Genomic DNA, 20,964 nt, shown 5'->3' on the forward strand with positions numbered 1-20,964 from the left:
GTTTTTTCAAGGATTTCATTTTTCATAGAATAAATGCGTCCACGTAACATATGTATGTTTGATTTATAATGAACGATGTCAATTTACGCCCACAAGAAATTCGAAATTTAAAAGGAATTTGTTTGGATTGGGCCAGAAAATGTTATCGAACGAACTAAACAGAATATATACGAGTTTTTTTTTTTCTGACATGGAATATTAACTCCAAAACTCAACCAGTCCACTTTTTACCCGCGCAAAACGTCAATTCATACTGGCTTCTCACTTTGTTTTCATATAGTACGTAGGACAGCATCGAAAACTTTTCAAGTACGTTTACGATCTGAGGGAGAAGGTAACGCTAAATTGCTAGAGGCAAAGATACCTAAGTTGCTTCTTGACCTAGTATGTTTCCCATCTACATTGTTTAAACCAACAAAAATGCATGATTTTCGTTTTCATTTATTCTTGTATTTAATTTTAACTGTTGGAGCGAATCGTACAGATAACTGTTCTGTACATAAAATGATTAATTTAATTGAAAAATGATAAACAATGACTAATTATAATTCATTCTAATTACTATTCATTGCAAAAACTGTTACAATTTACAAAGTTATAATCTACATTAAAAGAATTTATTATCTTAAAATGCACTTGCTAAACATTTTGAAGGTTGTTCTATTTTTCTTATAATCTAAAATTATTGATAATCTCGCTCAAAAATTTTATTCTTATTTTAGTTTTATATAAAAAAAAAAAAAAAAAAAAAAAAAAAAAAAAAAAAAAACAGAAAGAAAAGAGACTTATTTCATTATATAAAAGAGATATAAGATATTATATTATATCTTCAGTTTCCGTATGATATCAGACTCGTGTGTCTCTGAAAATGTTGTTAACGATCCGTAGACAGAAAATCTCCACGTTTTGGATAATCGGTAATTCACATATGTACGAATTCAACGAGGACAGGCTCGGCGGATCGTGACAAAGAACGCGAAATACAATGAGCGAATGGCAGGAAATTGGCGAGCGTCCATTCCATTTTCGTAGAGCGAGTAATCGGCTGTTTCTCGATATACGATAGTACGTACAGTATCATACGGTTCTGCACGAGTCCTTCCTTTGCACCAGTTGACAGAACCGTAAATTAAAACTCGTTCTGGCGAGCATCGTCGATATCTCGACACTCTTAACGAATCCTATCTCTTTCTCTCTCTTTTTCTTCCTATAATTTTTCTCATTTTCTCAGCTCGTACAACTGTCTGGTAGATCGGTGAATTTTTTGTTTTCTACGTACATATATATTGTTACTCAGGTTCTTCCATTACGATCGTTAACAATACAAAACGAATCTCATATCAAACGATTCTAGTCTCGAGACAATAGATAAAGAACGTTCCTGGTGAACGTTCCCTATTCAGATGGTGGTTGTGATTTGACAATTCACAATTCACAATTCGCAACTGTAAACTGCAACTGCAACTGCAAACTGTAATTCACAATTTACAAATTGCAAATTACAAATGACAAATCAAAATCGCCATCTGGACGATCGATTTCAAATTTCCCGGCATTTAACCATTACTGTTTTGTCGATCTCACTTGGTACACACTTCGGAATGGTGGCGTTCAACGAGGCACAACTTCCGGCTCGAGGGAAGTCTTGGAACATTGTTACGAACAGCACTACGTATATGAAATTATCTCCACGTGGGAGCTCTCGACCTTTTCTTCCTCTCTCTCTACCTCTTCCTCTCTCCTCAAGTTGTTATCGTATCAATGGACCATCAGTTGTGCCGTGGAACTCATTATTTCGCAAGAATTTGTATTCTCGTCGCGTCGCGTTGCTTGACCAGTCACGTGTTTCTCTTCTTTTTTTCCTGGTCAAGTAGACGGATCATCAATTGAACAGAAATTATTATAATTATTATAATAGTGATGTCATCATTTAATATTCTTAGTTTCTGAAAATTGAGCAGCGGTTGGCTTAATTGAAGCTTCAGGATCATAATGCCTGGTTTTATTGCATTTGGTAGACGTTGGAAATTCGGCAGCGATGATTTGTTTATACCATTTTTCATTCTTCTATATATTCACTCGGTTCAGTAAGTATGATTCGTTCTTGTTTATGTTTCTTATCTAGAGTGTCCATTCATTACGTTCCAATGTATAATAAATGATTAACATAGGCATCATCGTGAAATTATTCAGATATTTTATTAACTTTTAATAATCTTTGCAGTTACGATTTTTCTATCTGATTTGATAAATGTAGAATATAATTGAAAGTTTGCGTCTTGTCCACTGACCTGTCATAAATTTGCGTTCGTATCTTATTGATTAACTCGTTGGGTTAACTCTTTGAAGATCTCTATATGGAATGTGATGGACTTTGAGGTACTTTGTGTACAAGATCCGACTCTAACTATTAGACAGAGTAATCCCTTCTAATTTAGCGGAAAATCCACTAAATTAATAACGATAATGTCGGCTTATTGAAATTCAAACTCCGACGCTATTTTAGATACGGAGCACGAATCCTAAGCTTTCCTGTTGTCATTTAATTTCATACGTATAGAACGATACTGTAGAGATTCTAAACAGAGCATAAAAAAAGATATCAAATTATGTACAAAAAAAATATTTATCTTATTTCATTACATATGTTAAACTTAAAAATGTAAATATTTATATTTACATAAATATCAAAGAAATGTATATCAATGATGTAAAATTTAACAATAGAAAAGAACATTTCAAACGTTGCACTTTAAAAACCATTTTTAAAAGCAATTTGTCATTTTTATATCGAGTAATAAACTAACGTTACGAATGAATTCCCCCATGAAAGCTCGTACGAATTATCTGATTGAATTATTTTCAACGATTCCGCGAGTATTCCAAATTTCGCTAAAGAATTCGATTACATTTTTTGTTCAAAGAGTTAATCTTTAAAAGCTTCGAAGCATCAAAACCAAATCAAATTTATGGCGTTCATGTGAATTTCTATCCGTATCATTAATTTCTCTTTCCAAAGTAGTTTGATTTCTCGTATATATGTATGTATGTTGGATTTCATTTAAAACAGTAGTTCGAGTCTATATCAGTGTTCTCAATCTACATATACATGTATAGCTTAGTATTATGTAAACGATCTGATAGTAATATATAGTCATGTGTATTTTTAACGGAAAACATTTTCACGTGATAATGTGAAAAAATAATGCATCGAGTATCACGAAAAGAGCTCTAGTAGGAGGGTTACCCCTGTTACGTGCTCAGCAGCAATGTATTGAGCTTTGTGCAGGGAGTGCAAGGAGTCTTTACGAAAGAAAAAGAAGAAAAAAAAAAAAGAAACAAAGAAAAAAAAAAGAATTTTAAGTTTAGCATCTTGCTTTTGGAAATCGAAGAAAGGTAGCCGCGAACGTGCCTCTCGAGGATCAATACGTCATGTGCGGCGGGTGTCGCCGCTTGCTGAATGGTGTCTATACCCCCGCTAGTCATGCTCCCCATGAATCATTTAAGGGCTTTCCAATATACGTACATATATTTCACACCGACATTTCGTTTTGCACTATATTATATATACGCTCGTTGCATATACTTCTGATCTTATGCGACTGGAATCAAAAAATATCGTAATTGTGAATATTACAAAGCATGTTTTTACGTGTAAATAATATTTCTTGTTATATCGTTTGCTTTTTTGTTTTTTACGAAGGAATACTTTTACGTTTGGAATAATAAATAATATCACGTTCGTATAAAACTTGGACTAACGTATTTCCGGATATGTCTGTTTCGTAATCTGAATGAAGAGCACATTACACGTGCTTTGAATTTATTTGCGAATTAAAATAGGATCACGTCCTTTCATTGTTAAAATACTCGAATCATTTTCATTCTCTGTATTTTATCTGCAACGTACGTCTTTTTCTCTCCTCTCCCTCCCACCCCTTCCTTTCTCTCTCTTTCTCTTCCCCTTTCCGACAGAGACTGCCTTCAGTTTCTAGGAACATTCGCGACGACATGAATGTGCAATTAGAGTAACCATGGCAAAGTCGAGAATGTGCATTTGTAATTAACTTTGATCGTATGTGTTAACGTTTACATTGGAGAATTTTATTTCTTTTGGTTTGTACGTATGTACGTAACACGGATTTGAAATAAAAGTTACTTAGCGCGTTTCTATACTTATCTCGTACTTTTATTTTTGCTTTTAAAAATGACTTCAATGATAACAAAGTTTCTGACCTATTTGTATAGTTTAATACCTATACCTAAAAAAATGTAACATTTCGAAACGTTCTTCTAGTTAAAAGAAGGATGACGAATTGATAAAAATTATCTGAATCCTTGAGAATTTTATTAGTTATTTTTATAATTCTTAGTCTATTAGAACTTAGGAAGTTGTAGGAGTAAAGCACGGAGAATCATTATTTACTATCTCGAGATCTTCACTCTAAAATGAGAACGCAAATTACTTCTCGTTATATAATTTGTCATTTTCCTCTTTTTATTTAATACTTAATACCATAAATTTTCCGTGCTGGAATCGATATCGAGTACGATACATTTTTTATATCACAGTGCTAATTTTAGAATGCACTTTTTTGTTAAGAAAAGTAACTATTACAAAGTAGTATGATTTTTATCGAACTAACTATCGCGTAAGGACATTGCCTTGTCGTATTTTCGTAGAAAGGATATAGAATGTATGAAAAAGGGTTCGTGCAAGACGTAGAATGTTTTCGGTTGCCACGCTTGTTGTGACAATCGGTGAATGTTCGTTGCCACTCAACCGACAGGCCTGACACGTAACTCTGCTCTGCTGAAAATAGAAATCTACGAATTCTTCTTCTCTTTCAGTTAGGCTTATCTGCTCTTCGTTTCGTAATGGTGAAATGATAGAAAATAAAATCAAAGAAATAAAGAAATTGTAACGTGAACTTATCGTGCTCATAATTTTTTCATTCTTTATGCAGTTAAATTAAAAAAAAATTTCTGTAACGTGCTGCTAAACTTACAAACGAATTGTATACTCATCTCCGATCATCAATCTATTTTTATGTATCACGTTTGAAAGTGAACTTACGTCAATGATACATTTTTACTTTTTGCTTCGTTCGAAAATTGATTAGAATGTAGAAATTGTTTCCTCTCTTGGTTTCCCTCCTTTTATGATATAAAAAACGAATGCTTTAATATAGAAGATCAGAAAGTTCCATAAGAAAATTTCATCGTAGCGACTTGTATAAGAGCGTTCCAATCTAGTAAGGAAATCACTATCGTTATTATCGATCGTCGTAAATTCAAGAGGTCGGAGGTTGCCTAGTCCCTTTAATCAAGCGAACCTTTAATTCAATGTGGAACCCTATCGTGACATAGCAGATGCGAAATAAAGACGGTTCCGTAAAATCAATCTTGGCAGAGCTCTCGAAAGTGTCGATTGCATATTTGCATTGGCATAGAATCCTTTTGATCAAACATTTGAATAATAATATTACGAAGGGAGTAGGAAAAGAAATAAAAGAATTAAAAAAATAAATAAATAAATAAAAATGCGTAAAGCAGTCCGTTGAAAATTGTGATAGTAAAAGTTGCATAAAAAATTAGTATACTATACTATATGTGTGCACAGAAGGAGAGGGTGTAAATCGTCTCCAAGAACCAATGCAAATCCACCCACATGACCCTTCGACAGTCCCTTGCTCGGACGAAATTCGCCATCGAACTTCCCCCTTTTGTTTTGCGACTCATTCATAGGCGGGGGTAAGCTTGGGGGTTCGCCACGTAGGTTTTGGGGTGCTGGCACCCTACCGTGCTAAATCGTTCTTTGTCTTTTTCCTCTTTCTCTTTTCTATGACGAGAACAACGATGAACGACGAAAGTACCAACGGGAATATATCGTGTTCTCGAATCGTTCGACGTTCGATAGAGAGCTGACCCTTCTTTCTTCTTGTAGCAACTTTCAAAGTAGCTTTTCGATATGGAAACTATTTTCCATGTTATTACTTTTTTTTAACGTTACTTCTTCACGAAAAAATTTTCATGTATAGCTATACAGAGTATTAAGAAATACTTACAAAGACTAGGTATATAAATATATAAATATTTAATTATATATATATATATATATATATATATATATACATATACTTTACGATAGAATATCAATTAATTGTTATACGAGAAATAACTAACACTAAGTAGAACGATTTCTTATAAACACACATGAATATTTTACTTGATTTAATAGTTTTCTACTCTTTATTATTATTATTTTATTATTATTATTACTGTTATTATTAACACGATGTCGTGAGAATGCTATAGAAGAGTAGGGAAACGATAAATATATATCTTTATCACGAAATAACGTAATCTCCGAACGATTCTCTGGTTGCCATTTTCGACCTACAGTTTTATGTTATTCGATGCTCAACGATATCGACGGTCTTATTAACTCTTTTATTCGAATAAATGGTCTATAGACACGCAGGAAAATCACGCGATGTTCTTATACTGTTGGATTTCCTCTTAGAGAATAGTCTTACTATTGAATTTTATGGTATTATCGTATATTGATTTGTAGAATTGTATATTGATCCATTGTCTGTTTCTTATCCAAGTCTTCTTCGATCTTCGACTTACTTCTATTTCAAGTAGTTCGAGTAAGCAGAACCATTCGAGCAAATTGGAACGATGGAAGAACGATCGTTATTGTTCTATTCAAGAAAACGTTGGCAATTAATCGCTTTACATAGTAAATATAGATATAAAACGTTGACAGTATACTTGATTTATGATTCTTCGTTTCTTCATACCGATCGTTAATGACGAAATAAGTTCTCTAGCTTAATAATAACGAGCGTCGTAAAATAAAACATTTAAGTACATTTAATATGCATCCACTTTGCATTCATCGTTTAATCATAAGCAAAATGTTCTTCAAGTAGAACAAACTTTCGTGTTCTAACTCGTAACTTAATTGAAGTTTCGCCCAACGGCATATACGCGATAAATTGCAACGGCACGCGTTTGGGTTGCACTTTCCACTGACATATACAAGGGACTGACATCATGTGCTAGCTATTCTGTGGTTTCATATCATCTACCTCGATATAAGTACTTTTCTATGTACTATTGCAGTTAGTGTGTAGTCAACAAACCTCAAACTAATTAATGACTCAAATCATCAGCTTTGATAGAGATGCAATTTGTTCCTAATGTATCTTCCTTCGTTTGAAAAGTTCTTCTTTACGTTTTTAGATAATTACCAACAGGATATCAGAAAGAGGCTATATAAGAATAATTAAATAAAATAATTATTTTAAGATTTTCAATCCGTTTCTGTAAAAAATTATTTTGTTATGTTATCTAATATGTCTATCTGTTTAAAAAGAAATATTTCCTTAAACATATTCAAGTATGAAGTTAATTGTACTTGCATTATATGATTTAAATTTAGATTGATCGCAATAACGACTCAAATATCACCACGTGATATTCGCGGACTATGATGTCATTCTAATCAATCACGTTTAATAAACATTCTTTCGATCCGATCGAAGTCGATTGAAGGTGCATCAATCTCATCTTTATCCTGACCTATCTGTGAGAAAGAGCGTGGATTATTTATTGGATATCTTATTAAAAATTCCAATACAGCTATCTCGATTTAATTAACATCATTTTGACATATAATTTGTACATCCTAGATATATACAAAGTATATGCTTCTTAGAATAACTACTTTTAGATTTATACTAGATATTAACATATTGGTGTATTATTAAATTCCATATTTATATATTACTATTTAATTATAAATTTAACATTAAACTTTAAATTAAAAAATACAATTTATTTTTGAATAATTATAAATTTACTATGGAATTAACATACTTCCAATCATTTTCAATAAATTGCATTATTGATAAATTTAAAATTGTTGATTTAAAAGTTAAATAAGATAATTAAAAAAATGAGATAAAAATAAATCCATGTTTTTTTAAATATCTCAATTTTTAGGTTAAAGTCAATCGAACATTTTATCTTTCTCGTCTTATATTAGTCGTAAAAATAAATTAATCTTCAAACTAGAATTCTTAATAGTACAATTAGGATTAAAAACAATATAATTAATATAATAAATTGTTAACATATTATTGAAGAAACTTTAAAAAATAAAATTTACTTACTGGAGTCATTGTTAATCCCTTACACGATGAGCATCCTAACCACAAAATAATAAAAAATGATACATTAACACAAACATAATTCTACTTTGGTGATTCTTCTTTCATTGTAGCTGAAAAAGGAAAAAAGAACACAAAATTATTAGTATTATTGTTATAATAAAACATTATTTAAATTATTAAGAAAAATGAAAATTTAAGAAAATTGAGTAACGATAAAATTGATCATTAATAGCTTTATATATATATATATATATATATATATATATATATATATATATATATAATATATAAATATTATTATTAATAAATCATTTCGTTATTTATACATATCTATTAACATTTATTAATGTCTAATAATATATAATATGAAGTATTTACGTTTGATTTTAATTTCATTTCGTTATTTTATTAAAATATCGGTTCGATAGTAATCGGATATTTTCGGAAATGTTCGGTTCGCTTGAAGAAGAAGAAATTGAAGCAACGAATGTGACGTGAAATAAAATGTTGGAAAAAAGAAGACTTCGATCTATATATTTGGATACGACTGACCTATAAAAATTCTGAGAGAAATTATTGTCATAGTGATCTATATAATTTCTTGAAAAATACTTGTTTTTAATGTCAAGGTAGTAGGCAATAAAAATGAAATTTTCTCATTCGCGTTGCTTGTACACAGACATCAAACACGCGCATATTGCAACACAAGCACACGAATATCTGGAATTGAGCTCGGCGATCGTAAGAATTCATAGAAATTTGATATGTTTTGCTTCTCCAAGCATGATCTTATATGTATATAAATTCTTAGAAGTGAGACTTATTATTTCCATATAGGTTAAAGAACGTAATATATCTTTTTATTTCCAAAAAGAAGTATAAAAGCATCTTCCCGTTAAAAATGGACAATATTCTTCCTGTTAACTCGTGAGTTTTTATTTCGATTAATTAACAACATTTATATATGTACATAACCTCATTTTAAAGATTTCATACGAAATTTTAATATATTTTTTTTAGATTCGTATACGCCTACACAGTGTATCAAAAAATTATTCGTTTGTTTTTTTACTTATATAGATTGTAAACAATTAATAACTATATTCTACCGTGATATCAAAGGTAAAGTGTATAATATTTTATTAAATTTAATTCAGCTAATTTGTTATTATAGTTAAATATATAGCACATAGATATGTATATCCAACAGAGAAAGAGAGAGAGAGAGAGAGAGAGAGAGAGAGAGAAATATATAAATTATGTGAAAATAGATATCGTGTACCATTTCGAAATTATGATTAGACATGTCGTACTAAATTAAAGTAATAATTTAATTGGAATTCGATAATGCAGATTCATTTTCACAAAGAAGAAAACATTATCGACATAGATCTTCTGCGATCATTTCCATGGCTCATTCTTTTTTTCTTTTTTTGCCGTTAGATATTCAATACATCAATTCACCATCGCACGAAGTAATCGAATTAGGATCGAGTTGGTAGAAAAATTAAACCAAACGGACGCGATATCGTTATATGGCTGCACCCAGGGGGCAACTGTTCGAGTCAATGACACTCGTTTAGGTTAAATTTAGAATATATTTATTTTATTTCTTAAATAATCAATGTTTCTTTATATAAAATAATCTTTTTTTTCACACTAATTTCTATTGAATCTAAAACGATTGAGTTAAATTTCTTTGATGAATTTTGTTATTTACGAAACTGGTCAAAGAACTAAAGCGTATCGATGTTTTAAAACAAGAGCGAATTTATACATTATTCATATAAAAGTCTATTTGAAGCGTAAAACTTTTCAAATCTAGTCTGTATATATACATATATATATATATATATGTATGTGTATGTATATATATGTATTTAACTCTCTCAACGATCCTCTAAGTGAAATATTTTGTGAGAGTTGAAATTAAATGGAAGCAACTGAACGTTATATTTATTCGACGCTTTTTTCAATTGGTTAAAATCTGATAATATAGTCGTTTGATTAAAAAGTTTTACGCTCTTTTTAATCTGAAATATTTCCTTTTTTCTTTTTTGTCTGCTAATAATAAACAACAATCATTTAGAATTTTATATACATATAATAATATAAAATTAATCGACAATAGGAGGTAATGAACTGTAGCTGCTTTTTATCGAGAGCTTCGCAGGATTATAAAGCACCTGTCGTTGTTAGGAAAAAAAGTAGATAGTTTTTCCATTGTCTTTAAATACGTAATAGTAGAGTAAAAGAGAAAGATAAGGAGAAACCATTATCATTTATCTCGAGATTGAAAAAAAAACAACTTTTCTTCTCTTTGATTTTCGCTTCTTATCTCTGAGGATATTTTTACCTATATAGGATAAGAAAATCGTTGATTTTGAGCATCCTTTTGATAGAAGAAAACGGCTGCAACAATAAAAGACATGTAGACATTTTCCAAGCGATCAATCGGAACAATTCAAATCTTCCCTTTCGCTTCTTTTCGTCGATGCATTTATCTCTCTCTCTCTCTCTCTCTCTCTCTCTCTCTCTCTCTTTTTCTCTTTTTTTTTTTTCTTCTTTTTTTTTGCCAGAGAAAAATTTCACATACATGTTTGTACATGGGGTTTTTTCGTTTCTCTTTTCATCAACGATTCGTCAAAGAAATGTATGTGCTGCTTGATCATGTAGTAGACGAACTCGCTTAAAACGCATACATATATATACACTGATATACGTACACGCATTCATATAGATAAAGATATTCTTTTTTTCATTCGCGATATACTACCATGCAATATATTCCCGTTCTTCAAGGCAGACAACTTCAAATGATACCCGATGTACGAGAAGTAGGAAATGTACAAGCGACAAAAGAGTAACTTTCATCTAGTGCTTTTCAAAAGCTCACGCGTACCAGCTTTTTATTATTTTTTTTAACCCTTGTTCTTCTTCTTCGTCTTCGTCAGCTTGTCTCTCTTTCATTGTTTTTTTTTTCCTCTATTCCGTAAGTCTTAACATTTCGAGCTTCGAGAACGAGGACGTCTGTTATAAAGTAAAATATAAATATCGAAGCTTTTCTCTCTAGTATTACATACGTGAGAGATTGCATTACGGATAACATAAGAAACGGAAGTAACGTCAATTGACCCACTTTTGATATGATCGGAAATACAGGATTGTCCTTCTTATCTTTATCTTGTCTTCTCGTCTTATTCTCGTAGATTAAGCAGACACATTGGCAACTCCCGTTTTTTTATTTATTTATTTCTCTCGAAAAAGAATAAAATCCTTATCTTCTTTTTTTTCCAATCCTCTTTGTGATTTATGCTTATGAATTACGTGTCATTTGATTTCAAGTAACGTGAATTATCACGTATATCATATAATGAATTATCGTGTTGCTATTTCTCATTCTATAAACACATAGTCATTTTCAGTTGATACGATAATTCAAGTTCGTAGTAAAGTTTAGAACTTGTTAACCGAAGTCTCGTTAAACAAGTTGATATGTCCTTCTTCGTATTATTTTCCTCGTGGTATTTAAAATAAGAAATTTAATTAATCGAAAAGTCGGCTGTAATTGTCACATTGTATACGGAAAAATATCATAGCGGACAAAACTGCTTTTACGTTTACAAACTCTGAAACGAACGATTCTGTTTTATATTTTAATGTCATTAAAGGTATTACAATTAGCAATTTCATGAATAACGTGAAATGAAGGAACTTACAGCGACAAAAAACTGAATAAATGTAAAAGAGTAATGTCTCCTAGCTTGGCAATATTTTTGAGATGAACGTGTTTGTGATACAAACAAGCTGGTCGTTGGTAGGAAGAATGCGAAATAAATGCACTCGTTTCTAAAGCACATAAACAAAGAGAGAAACGTGCTATACGGTCGATATGATGGAAACTGCGGAAAAGCTGCTGGAAGGTAAATCGATACAACGGACCACGCAGCATCCAAGACTTCGTCGGCCCTTCGTCTCTAGTTCTTAACCATCTTCTCTTTCTCTCTCTTTCTCTCTCTCTCTCCCTCTCTCTCTCTCTCTATTTTTCTCTTTGTCTTTGCCTCTGCCTCTGCCTCTTCCTCTATATACTTCTCTCTCACTCTCATGGGGCTTCTTCTAGCGATGGGAATGGAGTGGTACTTGTTCTACAAACTTTGTCACGATGGAGCTCGTTAGAGTCGTTTCTCAGCGTCTCACCATGATCACGAACAATTTTTGTAAAACGAAGAAATTAAATGATTTTCATGAATTAATTAACACTTTCATTAACGACAATTATTAAACGTGCTTACCGATTAATCTCTAATTTCATTGCTCTCGTTTTTTTCTTATTTCTTTTTTTTCTTTTTAATTTGGTTTATGTAACCACAATATTTTACTTTACATTAAATAATATATATATATATATATATATATATATATATATATATATATATATACATAAATATGAATTTATATTGCATTTACACAAAGCTCCATTCAAAAGCAATTCACTCCATTCTGTCGCTCATCATTTGTGTTGGTACAAGGCGACCTCGTTATAGAGGCAAATGATCGTGGTAATGCGATTAACTGGTAGCATCGAAGGGCACATCGCCGCAACTCGCTGTCGAAAATCACTGATCTGATCTCTGAAGGTCATTTCCGGTTGATCTAACGACTTGAAAGCTTTCAAGTGCATCTAGAATGCATCACGTTGCAAATGGATTAACCTGTAACTATAATCGGTCGTATCGAATATTAATGAACTCGAAGTTTTTTCCTTCTGCTTTTCATTCTATTTTTTTCTCTTTTTTTTTACATATCATTGAACTTTTAGAAAAGTTCAATCGATTTAGACTTCGAACAATACAAAGTTTGAAAGTGGATCATATTTCTTTAAAGATTCATATGTAAATACATCGAATTGGATTTAGACAAAAAGCAAAGTCAGAACGCATTGCAACGATCCCCTTTTTATCCTCCCCTTACCGTCCTTTCTTTTTCTTCCTCATCTTTCACACAGCTCTCTTTTCATTCCTTTTTGCCCTTTACGTATGTACTTGTCTCTCGTACCTTCTCCGTTATAAACGTGTTCCTTGGTCTTTTTCAGTTTCGCATGGCCCTAAGCAAGAATCCCTAAGTCTGAATCCACGTGTTATTCTTACTCCATTGTGATATCGAAAGTGAGAGAAAATTCAAGAGATACGTAACTTTATTTTTATATATCGAAAGTTTCTTTTTTCTTTTTCTTTTTTTTCGAGTTAGACGAATTTCTAAGACGTTTTATTGATTTTTTTTTCGCACAGAAATTACTTAGTTAATTTTTTACTTCGCTTACATAATTTTTATTAAGGATAATAAAATCAGAGAGAACGTTTATAAATAAAATAAATAAATAAAATAATAATTTCTGTTTTTTATATAAGCTATATGTCTTTTATTACAGGGTGACAGTACTTGGAGTCCTATTGGGAGTCCTTCAATGGGATCGCAGTGTTATGTGTATATTTCTTCTATGGGAATACATATTAGGCTATCTCGTGCTTTTCATAGTCTCCATGGTAGTAGAGTTCTCAATCTGTTTTCTTGCAACGAGAGGCAGTATTCTGGACACTGCGGTGAGGGCACCGATGCAATACATACTTTATATTCGCTTATGTAAGTATTTATTAAGAAAAAATATGTTTTTTGCATGTTACATTATATTTATTTTATATAAATGATATTGAACAATCGAGTTGCTTTTTTAGCGATAAGATATTTACGTTTCTGAATAGAATATTTGTATCGTAGTATAGTAAAGTATAGTAAAAATGAGTATAGTAAATTATTAATATATTTTATTATATTTATATACATATTTATACATATTCATCATAAAGAAATATAACTTGAAAAATTTATCATAGAAAGTACCTCAGACAAAGTCAATGTTTAGATTCACGTTGGCGAACATTGTTTACTTGTCTTATCATTTGCCCTTCAAGATTTGAATTTTTTTTGCGATACCAACTATTAAAAATCATTCAAATAGGGAAAGGAAAGAGTTTATAATTTGGCTTTGATACGTAAGAACTTATATGAAGATAATGTTGTATAATTGAGAAACATAAAAGAGAATATTTCAAGAATTTTATAGCTCGTTTTCTCTGCTACGAAGATTGATGCATTGTATTAATATCTTAACCTTTCACGTTGACATTTTCTTTTATCTGTGTCACAAAGAGATCAGACATTTTATTGTCTCGATCACGTCTAGAGCAAAAATTTATTTACATAGACCATTGTAATTATTGGACAGACATCTTGTCCTTTTAAATCACATTTAATTTTTCTACTTTGTTGATTGACTGACGAGGAAGGAAATGAATCGTTAAACGAAAGTTTCGTGGCACGAGCCACTTACCTTCACCGATGCTTGGAATCTCCTCAGGGCAACAGGGCGAATATTAATAAGGACTCGGCTCTCCACCCTTAAGTTCTTCGACGTAATAAACGATCACTCATGAGGGGAGAGAATTTAGGCTTAGGGAGCAGAAAACGTATATGTGTGATGACTTCTACAATTCGAGTACGCGAAAAGACTTTCGAGAAACGAGAGAAATATATTGTTTCAGTGATATATCAACGAAACGTTCTTTTTATTTGTTTTTCTTTTTTTTTTCTTCTTTTTTTTTTCTTTTGCTCTCTCGATCAAACTTCGTGTTTCGTTGAATGTACATTTACTTATTTTAAAAATCAATATTACTTCGATATTCTCTCTTTCTGTTTCATTAAATATTTTCGAGAACAGACTGAAATTACTTCGTTTGAACTATCTTACGAAAAGAGAGATGGTACTGCAGTATCAACGAATTTGGAACGAGTCCAACGATGTGGTCTGCTATTTCCCGAAGAAAATCTCTATGGTTTTGGATGGAAAAAATTCGATAACCTTTCCGAGCACGTCCGATTGATTGGTAAAATCGTTATGGGGATCGCGAATAGCTTTTTTATCTTCGATTTTTTTTTTCGTCATTCTACGTACGAATATAGCTACACTGATTTTTTTTTATTATTACATATTTTTTATACGATATTTCGAAACAATATGAAAACGACAAGGAGATTATTAAAATTCTCTTTGTATAAATGTATACATGTGTTTAGATAACTTAGAAGACGGTAAATTAGGTCAAATGCTTTTCTTTCGAAGCCTCTTAGTGTTCGTTCGTTCGAACACTAAGTCATCGAACATCATCGAACGGATTACTCCCTCTCTCTCTCTCTCTCTCTTTCTCAGAAGTAGAGATGCTTTTGTCGTAAGCTGCATCGAGTTTGATGCTAGAAGAAAGCATTGCCAATACCTTCAACCTTATCCACCGTAAAGTTATGACAAGCACATCGACGTGAACACGTCATTCATTTCCGTTTTCATCGAACAAAGCCTTCGTTATTTCAACAATCGTTAAATAATATACTAGGCCTATTAACGAAAATTTATATACATAATTGTCCTGCGAAATCCCAAATGATTTATTTTATGCATAATTTATAAATATTACGTGTAATTTATTTTTTTCAGTCCTCTTATTGGTAGAAGCAGGATGGTTGTGTGCAGGAATAACTTGGTTAACACGATTCTATCAAACTTGCCCTGTGGACCAAGCTAAGGATGTGATGCTGGGTGAGTTTATAAATTCATGAAAAATATCTTAGGAATGTGATAAACAAATATCAATATATAATTAATTTATAAAATTATAAAAAATATCGCGCCTGTCAATAGGCAAGGTTTCATACATCGTCGGTAATTATGTCAGCGAGCGCCATCTATCAATAAGAAATTATTTAACGCTTATTAGTAGGCAACCATTAACCTTTCTTCGTGCATATATAAATGTATTGCATATCGTAAGGATTAGAGTAAGTTTCTAATAGATGGCATTCGTCAACATAATTGTTGACAATGTGTAAAATGATGCCTACTTATAAGCGCATATTTGTAGGAAAAAATTGAAAAATAAATAAATAAATAAATAAATAATTGATAATTTAAAATAAAAAGAACGAATTAAAATTATACATAAAATATATTCTAAACTATATCTGTAAATAATCAGTAATAAGAAATTTTTTAAAGTGTTCGATATCTGACTCATTTTTGGAATACTTTTTTATCTCTTTTATTTTTTCTCTTTCGCTCGTTCGCGCGTTTAAACGTACCGCAGAGATCGAAAATGGATCGCTAGTACGTAGGGACTAGCTGAAAAATTCATGGACTCGTAGGTTTGGTGATATCGAATTGGTGTGTGTTGGCGTCGGTGATGGTGACGGTATGGTGTACGTACGACGCCGCTGGCAGATCCTGGGTGAAAATGAAGAAATATCAACGTAGCATGAGGGAGGCGGAATCGAGGAGCGGTAGATTACACTATAAACGCAGCGGCAGCAGAAACCGAAATTGGCGACAACGGTAATTCTCCCTCTCACTCCCTCTCTCTCTCTCTCTCTTTCTCTCTCTCTCTCTCTCTCCCCATTTTTTATTACTTTCCGTCGAACAGTACGATCGTGAATGTTGTAGATTTTTTTTGTAGATCTATCATCGAAGAATAAAAAAGGACAAAACAAAAAAATATAGTTTTATCAAATAGTTCTGTTATATAGAAATCTATATTTGGAAGAATATCGTATTCTCCTACTTTCTCAAGCTTTCATTATTCACGCTATACTTTTAAAAGCAGTCTAGCTCTTATCTTTTCCAGTGGCTAGGTATTTCGAAGCGATCGATCAAAGCCTATATGAAGATACATCATTACCCTTCCGATATGGAGATACTTGATGATATTAATAGCTTAAGATAGATAAATTTTTTCGTTTCTACCAGAGTGGTGGAAAAATTGTAAACAAATTTTTGTCGGCTAGTTGACATATTTTTGTTTTATTTTTCTTTTTTTTTTTTTTTTTTTTTTTTTTTTCCTTTTTTTTACAGAAAAGTTATACGTGCCTATCAAGATAGCTGGGACAACAGATGCAGATTGTTGTTTTGTTGTATGGGAAATTCCGATCGAAGTAGAGTAAGTAAAAAAACAAAGTAGAGTTCATTGTAAAGAAGGAAACGTTCGATAATTCGCTAAAGAAGTATTCGTATTTCATAGAACTCTTTCGCTGACATTGCCAGACTGTTGAGCGACTTTTTCCGTGACCTTGACGTGGTACCATCAGATGTTGTAGCCGGGCTGGTGCTTCTACGAAAGTTTCAAAAAGTTGAAAGAGAACTGATAGTAAAGCAAAAGAAAAACGACACGTATGAGTTCCTCTCAGGCGTACCAGTAACGCCTCGTACTAAGTTTCTCTCCTTGACCGAGGACGGCGATCTGGGCCATTTTCAATTGGCCATTCATTATATGCACTTCGCTCTCGCTGCCTACGGTTGGCCTATGTTCCTCATTAATCATTCTACGGGACTCTGCCAGTTGTGCACGAGGTAATCCTTTTTCGAAGATCACGTCCTAAGCATTCAGTATACCCGGATATTAGACATGATCACTTATTCGAGGTTGACCAATTCTCCCTTTAACGATCGTGCGAAATTGAAATGACTTTACTATGCGAAAACTTAATCGTAGTAATAATTTACCGATCTAACATTTTGTTGAATCGATAAACCTTCTAGAAAATATTAATGTATGTGGCCGGATCTTGATTATACAAATTTTTTCATGCGGCGGTTCATCGAGGTCGATGATAATTAAATAATCATATTATTTAAATACAATCGTGTCTTTTACATTCGGTAAAATCATTTCCGTTTCTAAAATAACAAGTGAATTCATAATGAAGTGACATTTATTTTTTTCTACTTATTCAAGGCTAAGGTGTACTTGCTTTCCATGTGGCAATCAGGAGGACGAAGCTACGATAGTGGAAGATAACTGTTGTCAATGCAATTATACGGCTCTAAGGAAAATGGTTAAAGTTGGCGAAGTCGAAGTTGTTTATGCGACCTTTCATGTGGACGTCGGAGAGACACCATTTTTCGTAGCGCTCGATTACACGAAAAAAAAGGTTTTCCTTTTCCTCCCTCCCTCCCTCTCTACCCCTCGTAGTTTGAATCATTAAATACGAACACACAGTAAAAAGTTGGTCCTTTTAATTTGCGATCCTTCCTCTTTAAAAATCGCTTTAAATCGTTTAATGAATTTCATTAAAATTTTCTCGAGAATCTTGCCGTATATCACCTAACTTTTTACTTTCAATAAATAATTGTTATTAATCACATAATTATGTGATTCCTTCGTTTTAACTTTACCTTACTAAACTAAACCTTACCTTAATTAAATTTTATTATTTAACTATTTCTCATTTGTTTTTTACTTTTTCTTTTCTCAGGTTGTCATTAGTATACGAGGGACGCTCAGTATGAAAGACGTTTTAACAGATTTAAATGCGGAAGGTGAAGTATTACCATTAACCCCGCCGAAAGACGATTGGCTAGGTCATAAGGGTATGGTTCAAGCCGCAGAATACATACGCAAAAAGCTTCAAGAAGAGAACATTATCGCGCGAGCGCTATCAAAGGTACAAAGCTAAAACGTGTGTTACGGCCTAGTTCCCTTCACAATCGATAGCGTTTCCTGGTATAAACGTTTGCACAATTTCACGTCAATGATTAGTTATTCGATCATACGTATACATACATACATAAGCTATAGCAGCAGATCAGCCGATAAATACGAATATGTTGGTTTTCAATCGTTTCTTCTTTAACAGGATCCTTCGAGAGGAACCGATCAATTTGGATTGACATTGGTTGGTCATTCTCTTGGTGCAGGCACCGCCGCAATACTTGCAATTTTACTTAGGCAAGAATATCCGGATTTGATATGTTTTTCTTTCGCACCACCCGGTGGATTGCTCAGTATGCCAGCTCAGCAATATTCTCAAGAATTTACGACGTCCGTAGTTGTAGGGAAAGACGTTGTACCTAGACTAGGATTACGACAGATGGAAAGTTTAAGGGCCGACCTTATTAATGCGATAAAAAGGAGCGTCGATCCCAAGGCACGATATAAATAAATCTTTATTTATTCTTAAGAAAGAAGAAAATCTTTTTATATATTTCAAAATCGAATCCATATGTGTGTAAAAAAAAAAAAAATCCTTTCATTCTTCCTTTTTTCTTTGTCTTTATACGTCGATAGTATCAAATTTATAAATCGTATCGAATGTTTCTTTTCAGTGGAAAACGATAGCTTGTTCGGTAATGTGTTGCGGATGTGGCTCGACACCCACGTCGGCGGTTAATATGGAGGCTGGTGGATGTATCAGCGAGTATCAGAGAGACAAGGATCTGGCACGATCTCAAGCGATCATACCTATGGATTCGAGTATCGCATTGACCTTGCATAGGCCGCTCTATCCACCTGGTAGAATTATTCACGTGGTTCGACATCATCCTAATAAGGGCGAGTAAGTATCCGATGTACTGTGAATTATCTTTGTCCTGATTACGATTGAAATTTTTCATTATTCATTAACCGTTTATTAAATTAAATATTGCACAGCCAACATTAGTCTGATCTTTTTTGCGTGACTTTAGTGATAACAAAAACATATTACGATCGAGCTGAATGAGCTAACGAAAGATATTTATTTTTTTATTTTTAGGAAAAAGTATGAATCACGGTGGAGGTACGTTTTTTTGATTATTTGTATTTTCAGGATTACAGTGGGTATTGCATCTTGGAGATATGTCAGTGCGCATGCATCTTGGATCTATGTCCTATAATCTTGTTTATACGATGCACCATTTGATCCTTTCGTTTCAGGTTTAACGATCACTCTGATTTAGAGTAATACTTTTCATTAATATAAATAATGCATGAAAGGGAGATGCAGAGAAAGCATTACGATTATCGACTAATGTGTAGTAATATAGTTATCTATTGCGTACCTCTCGTATGTTTCTAATAGTAATTCGTTATAAAATCCGATCTTTAATTGAATCTTCTCAGAGTTTGATATTCATTACCTGCATGATCCTATAGAGATAGATAGAACGTTTAGTCGAGTATCGCTGTATGGCTTAGTCCTCATTCTTATCTTATAAAAAGTAATGAGACGCATCATCGTAAAATAAGTAAACAAAATAATATAAATTAAATGATTTATTATATAAACGTAAATATATATATATATATATATACGTGTGTATATATATCTATGTTTCACTTAAATGTTTTCGATGTCTCGATAAAATTCGTTTAGAAAAGTAAGGCGAAATACGTCCATTCGAATTTCAGGCAGGTGTTGTCTAAACGCGAACCAGTCTACCAGGCATTATGGGCAGGGCCATGCGACTTCGATGAGGTGTTAATAAGTCCAGTGATGATACAGGACCACATGCCGGATAGCATGCTGAAGGCCTTGAATAAGGTAAGCCAGACCGACTCGGTTATAGTCGGACAGATAAAAAAAACGCAGCATTCTCCGGCTAGTCGAAGTCCCTCTGTAAAACTGGGCCATTACGAGCCTCTGGAAGAAACTATGGACGATCCTGATATTACGAAGGAAGAAGATCCTATCGTACCAGTAATAGTCAAGATCGACGATGGTAGTTCTAGTCGAAAACAAGTACACTTTGCTAATCCGGAGACTAGTGAAAATTCTGCATCTTTTGTCGTCGATGTGGAGGTGTACGAACGGAAGGAAACGCAGACTGGATCTTAATAAAAATGTGCTTTTCGATCGATTTGCTTATTGACTTTTGATCGAATATTATTTTTATTATTATTGCTGCACAGTCTTTAGGAGT

At 32.6% G+C, this 20,964-nt stretch overlaps 1 protein-coding gene across 6 annotated transcripts in view; it reads left to right on the forward strand.

Annotated features, from left to right (window-relative positions):
• Positions 1-20,964, forward strand: part of inaE (inactivation no afterpotential E) — a 28,271-nt gene that overhangs the window by 270 nt on the left and 7,037 nt on the right. The window contains exons 2-13 of one of the 6 annotated variants that reach the window (XM_035867838.2): positions 13,279-13,351; positions 13,615-13,826; positions 15,733-15,834; positions 16,437-16,623; positions 17,140-17,224; positions 17,306-17,634; positions 18,020-18,215; positions 18,540-18,728; positions 18,921-19,211; positions 19,390-19,619; positions 19,818-19,841; positions 20,453-20,585. In XM_035867838.2, the coding sequence (XP_035723731.1) occupies positions 13,667-13,826; positions 15,733-15,834; positions 16,437-16,623; positions 17,140-17,224; positions 17,306-17,634; positions 18,020-18,215; positions 18,540-18,728; positions 18,921-19,211; positions 19,390-19,619; positions 19,818-19,841; positions 20,453-20,585 (1,926 nt within the window). In that variant the 5' untranslated portion in view covers positions 13,279-13,351; positions 13,615-13,666. Of the gene's footprint in view, positions 1-1,689; positions 2,088-13,278; positions 13,352-13,614; positions 13,827-15,732; positions 15,835-16,378; positions 16,624-17,139; positions 17,225-17,305; positions 17,635-18,019; positions 18,216-18,539; positions 18,729-18,920; positions 19,212-19,389; positions 19,620-19,817; positions 19,842-20,452; positions 20,586-20,964 lie in introns of those variants that run through there. The other 5 variants (XM_035867835.2, XM_085661787.1, XM_035867834.2 and 2 more) reach the window with 5 other exon arrangements.

The sequence above is a fragment of the Vespa mandarinia genome, chromosome 16 (assembly GCF_050613455.1).
Source record: "Vespa mandarinia isolate Hongniang chromosome 16, ASM5061345v1, whole genome shotgun sequence".
Lineage (NCBI taxonomy): Eukaryota > Metazoa > Arthropoda > Insecta > Hymenoptera > Vespidae > Vespa > Vespa mandarinia.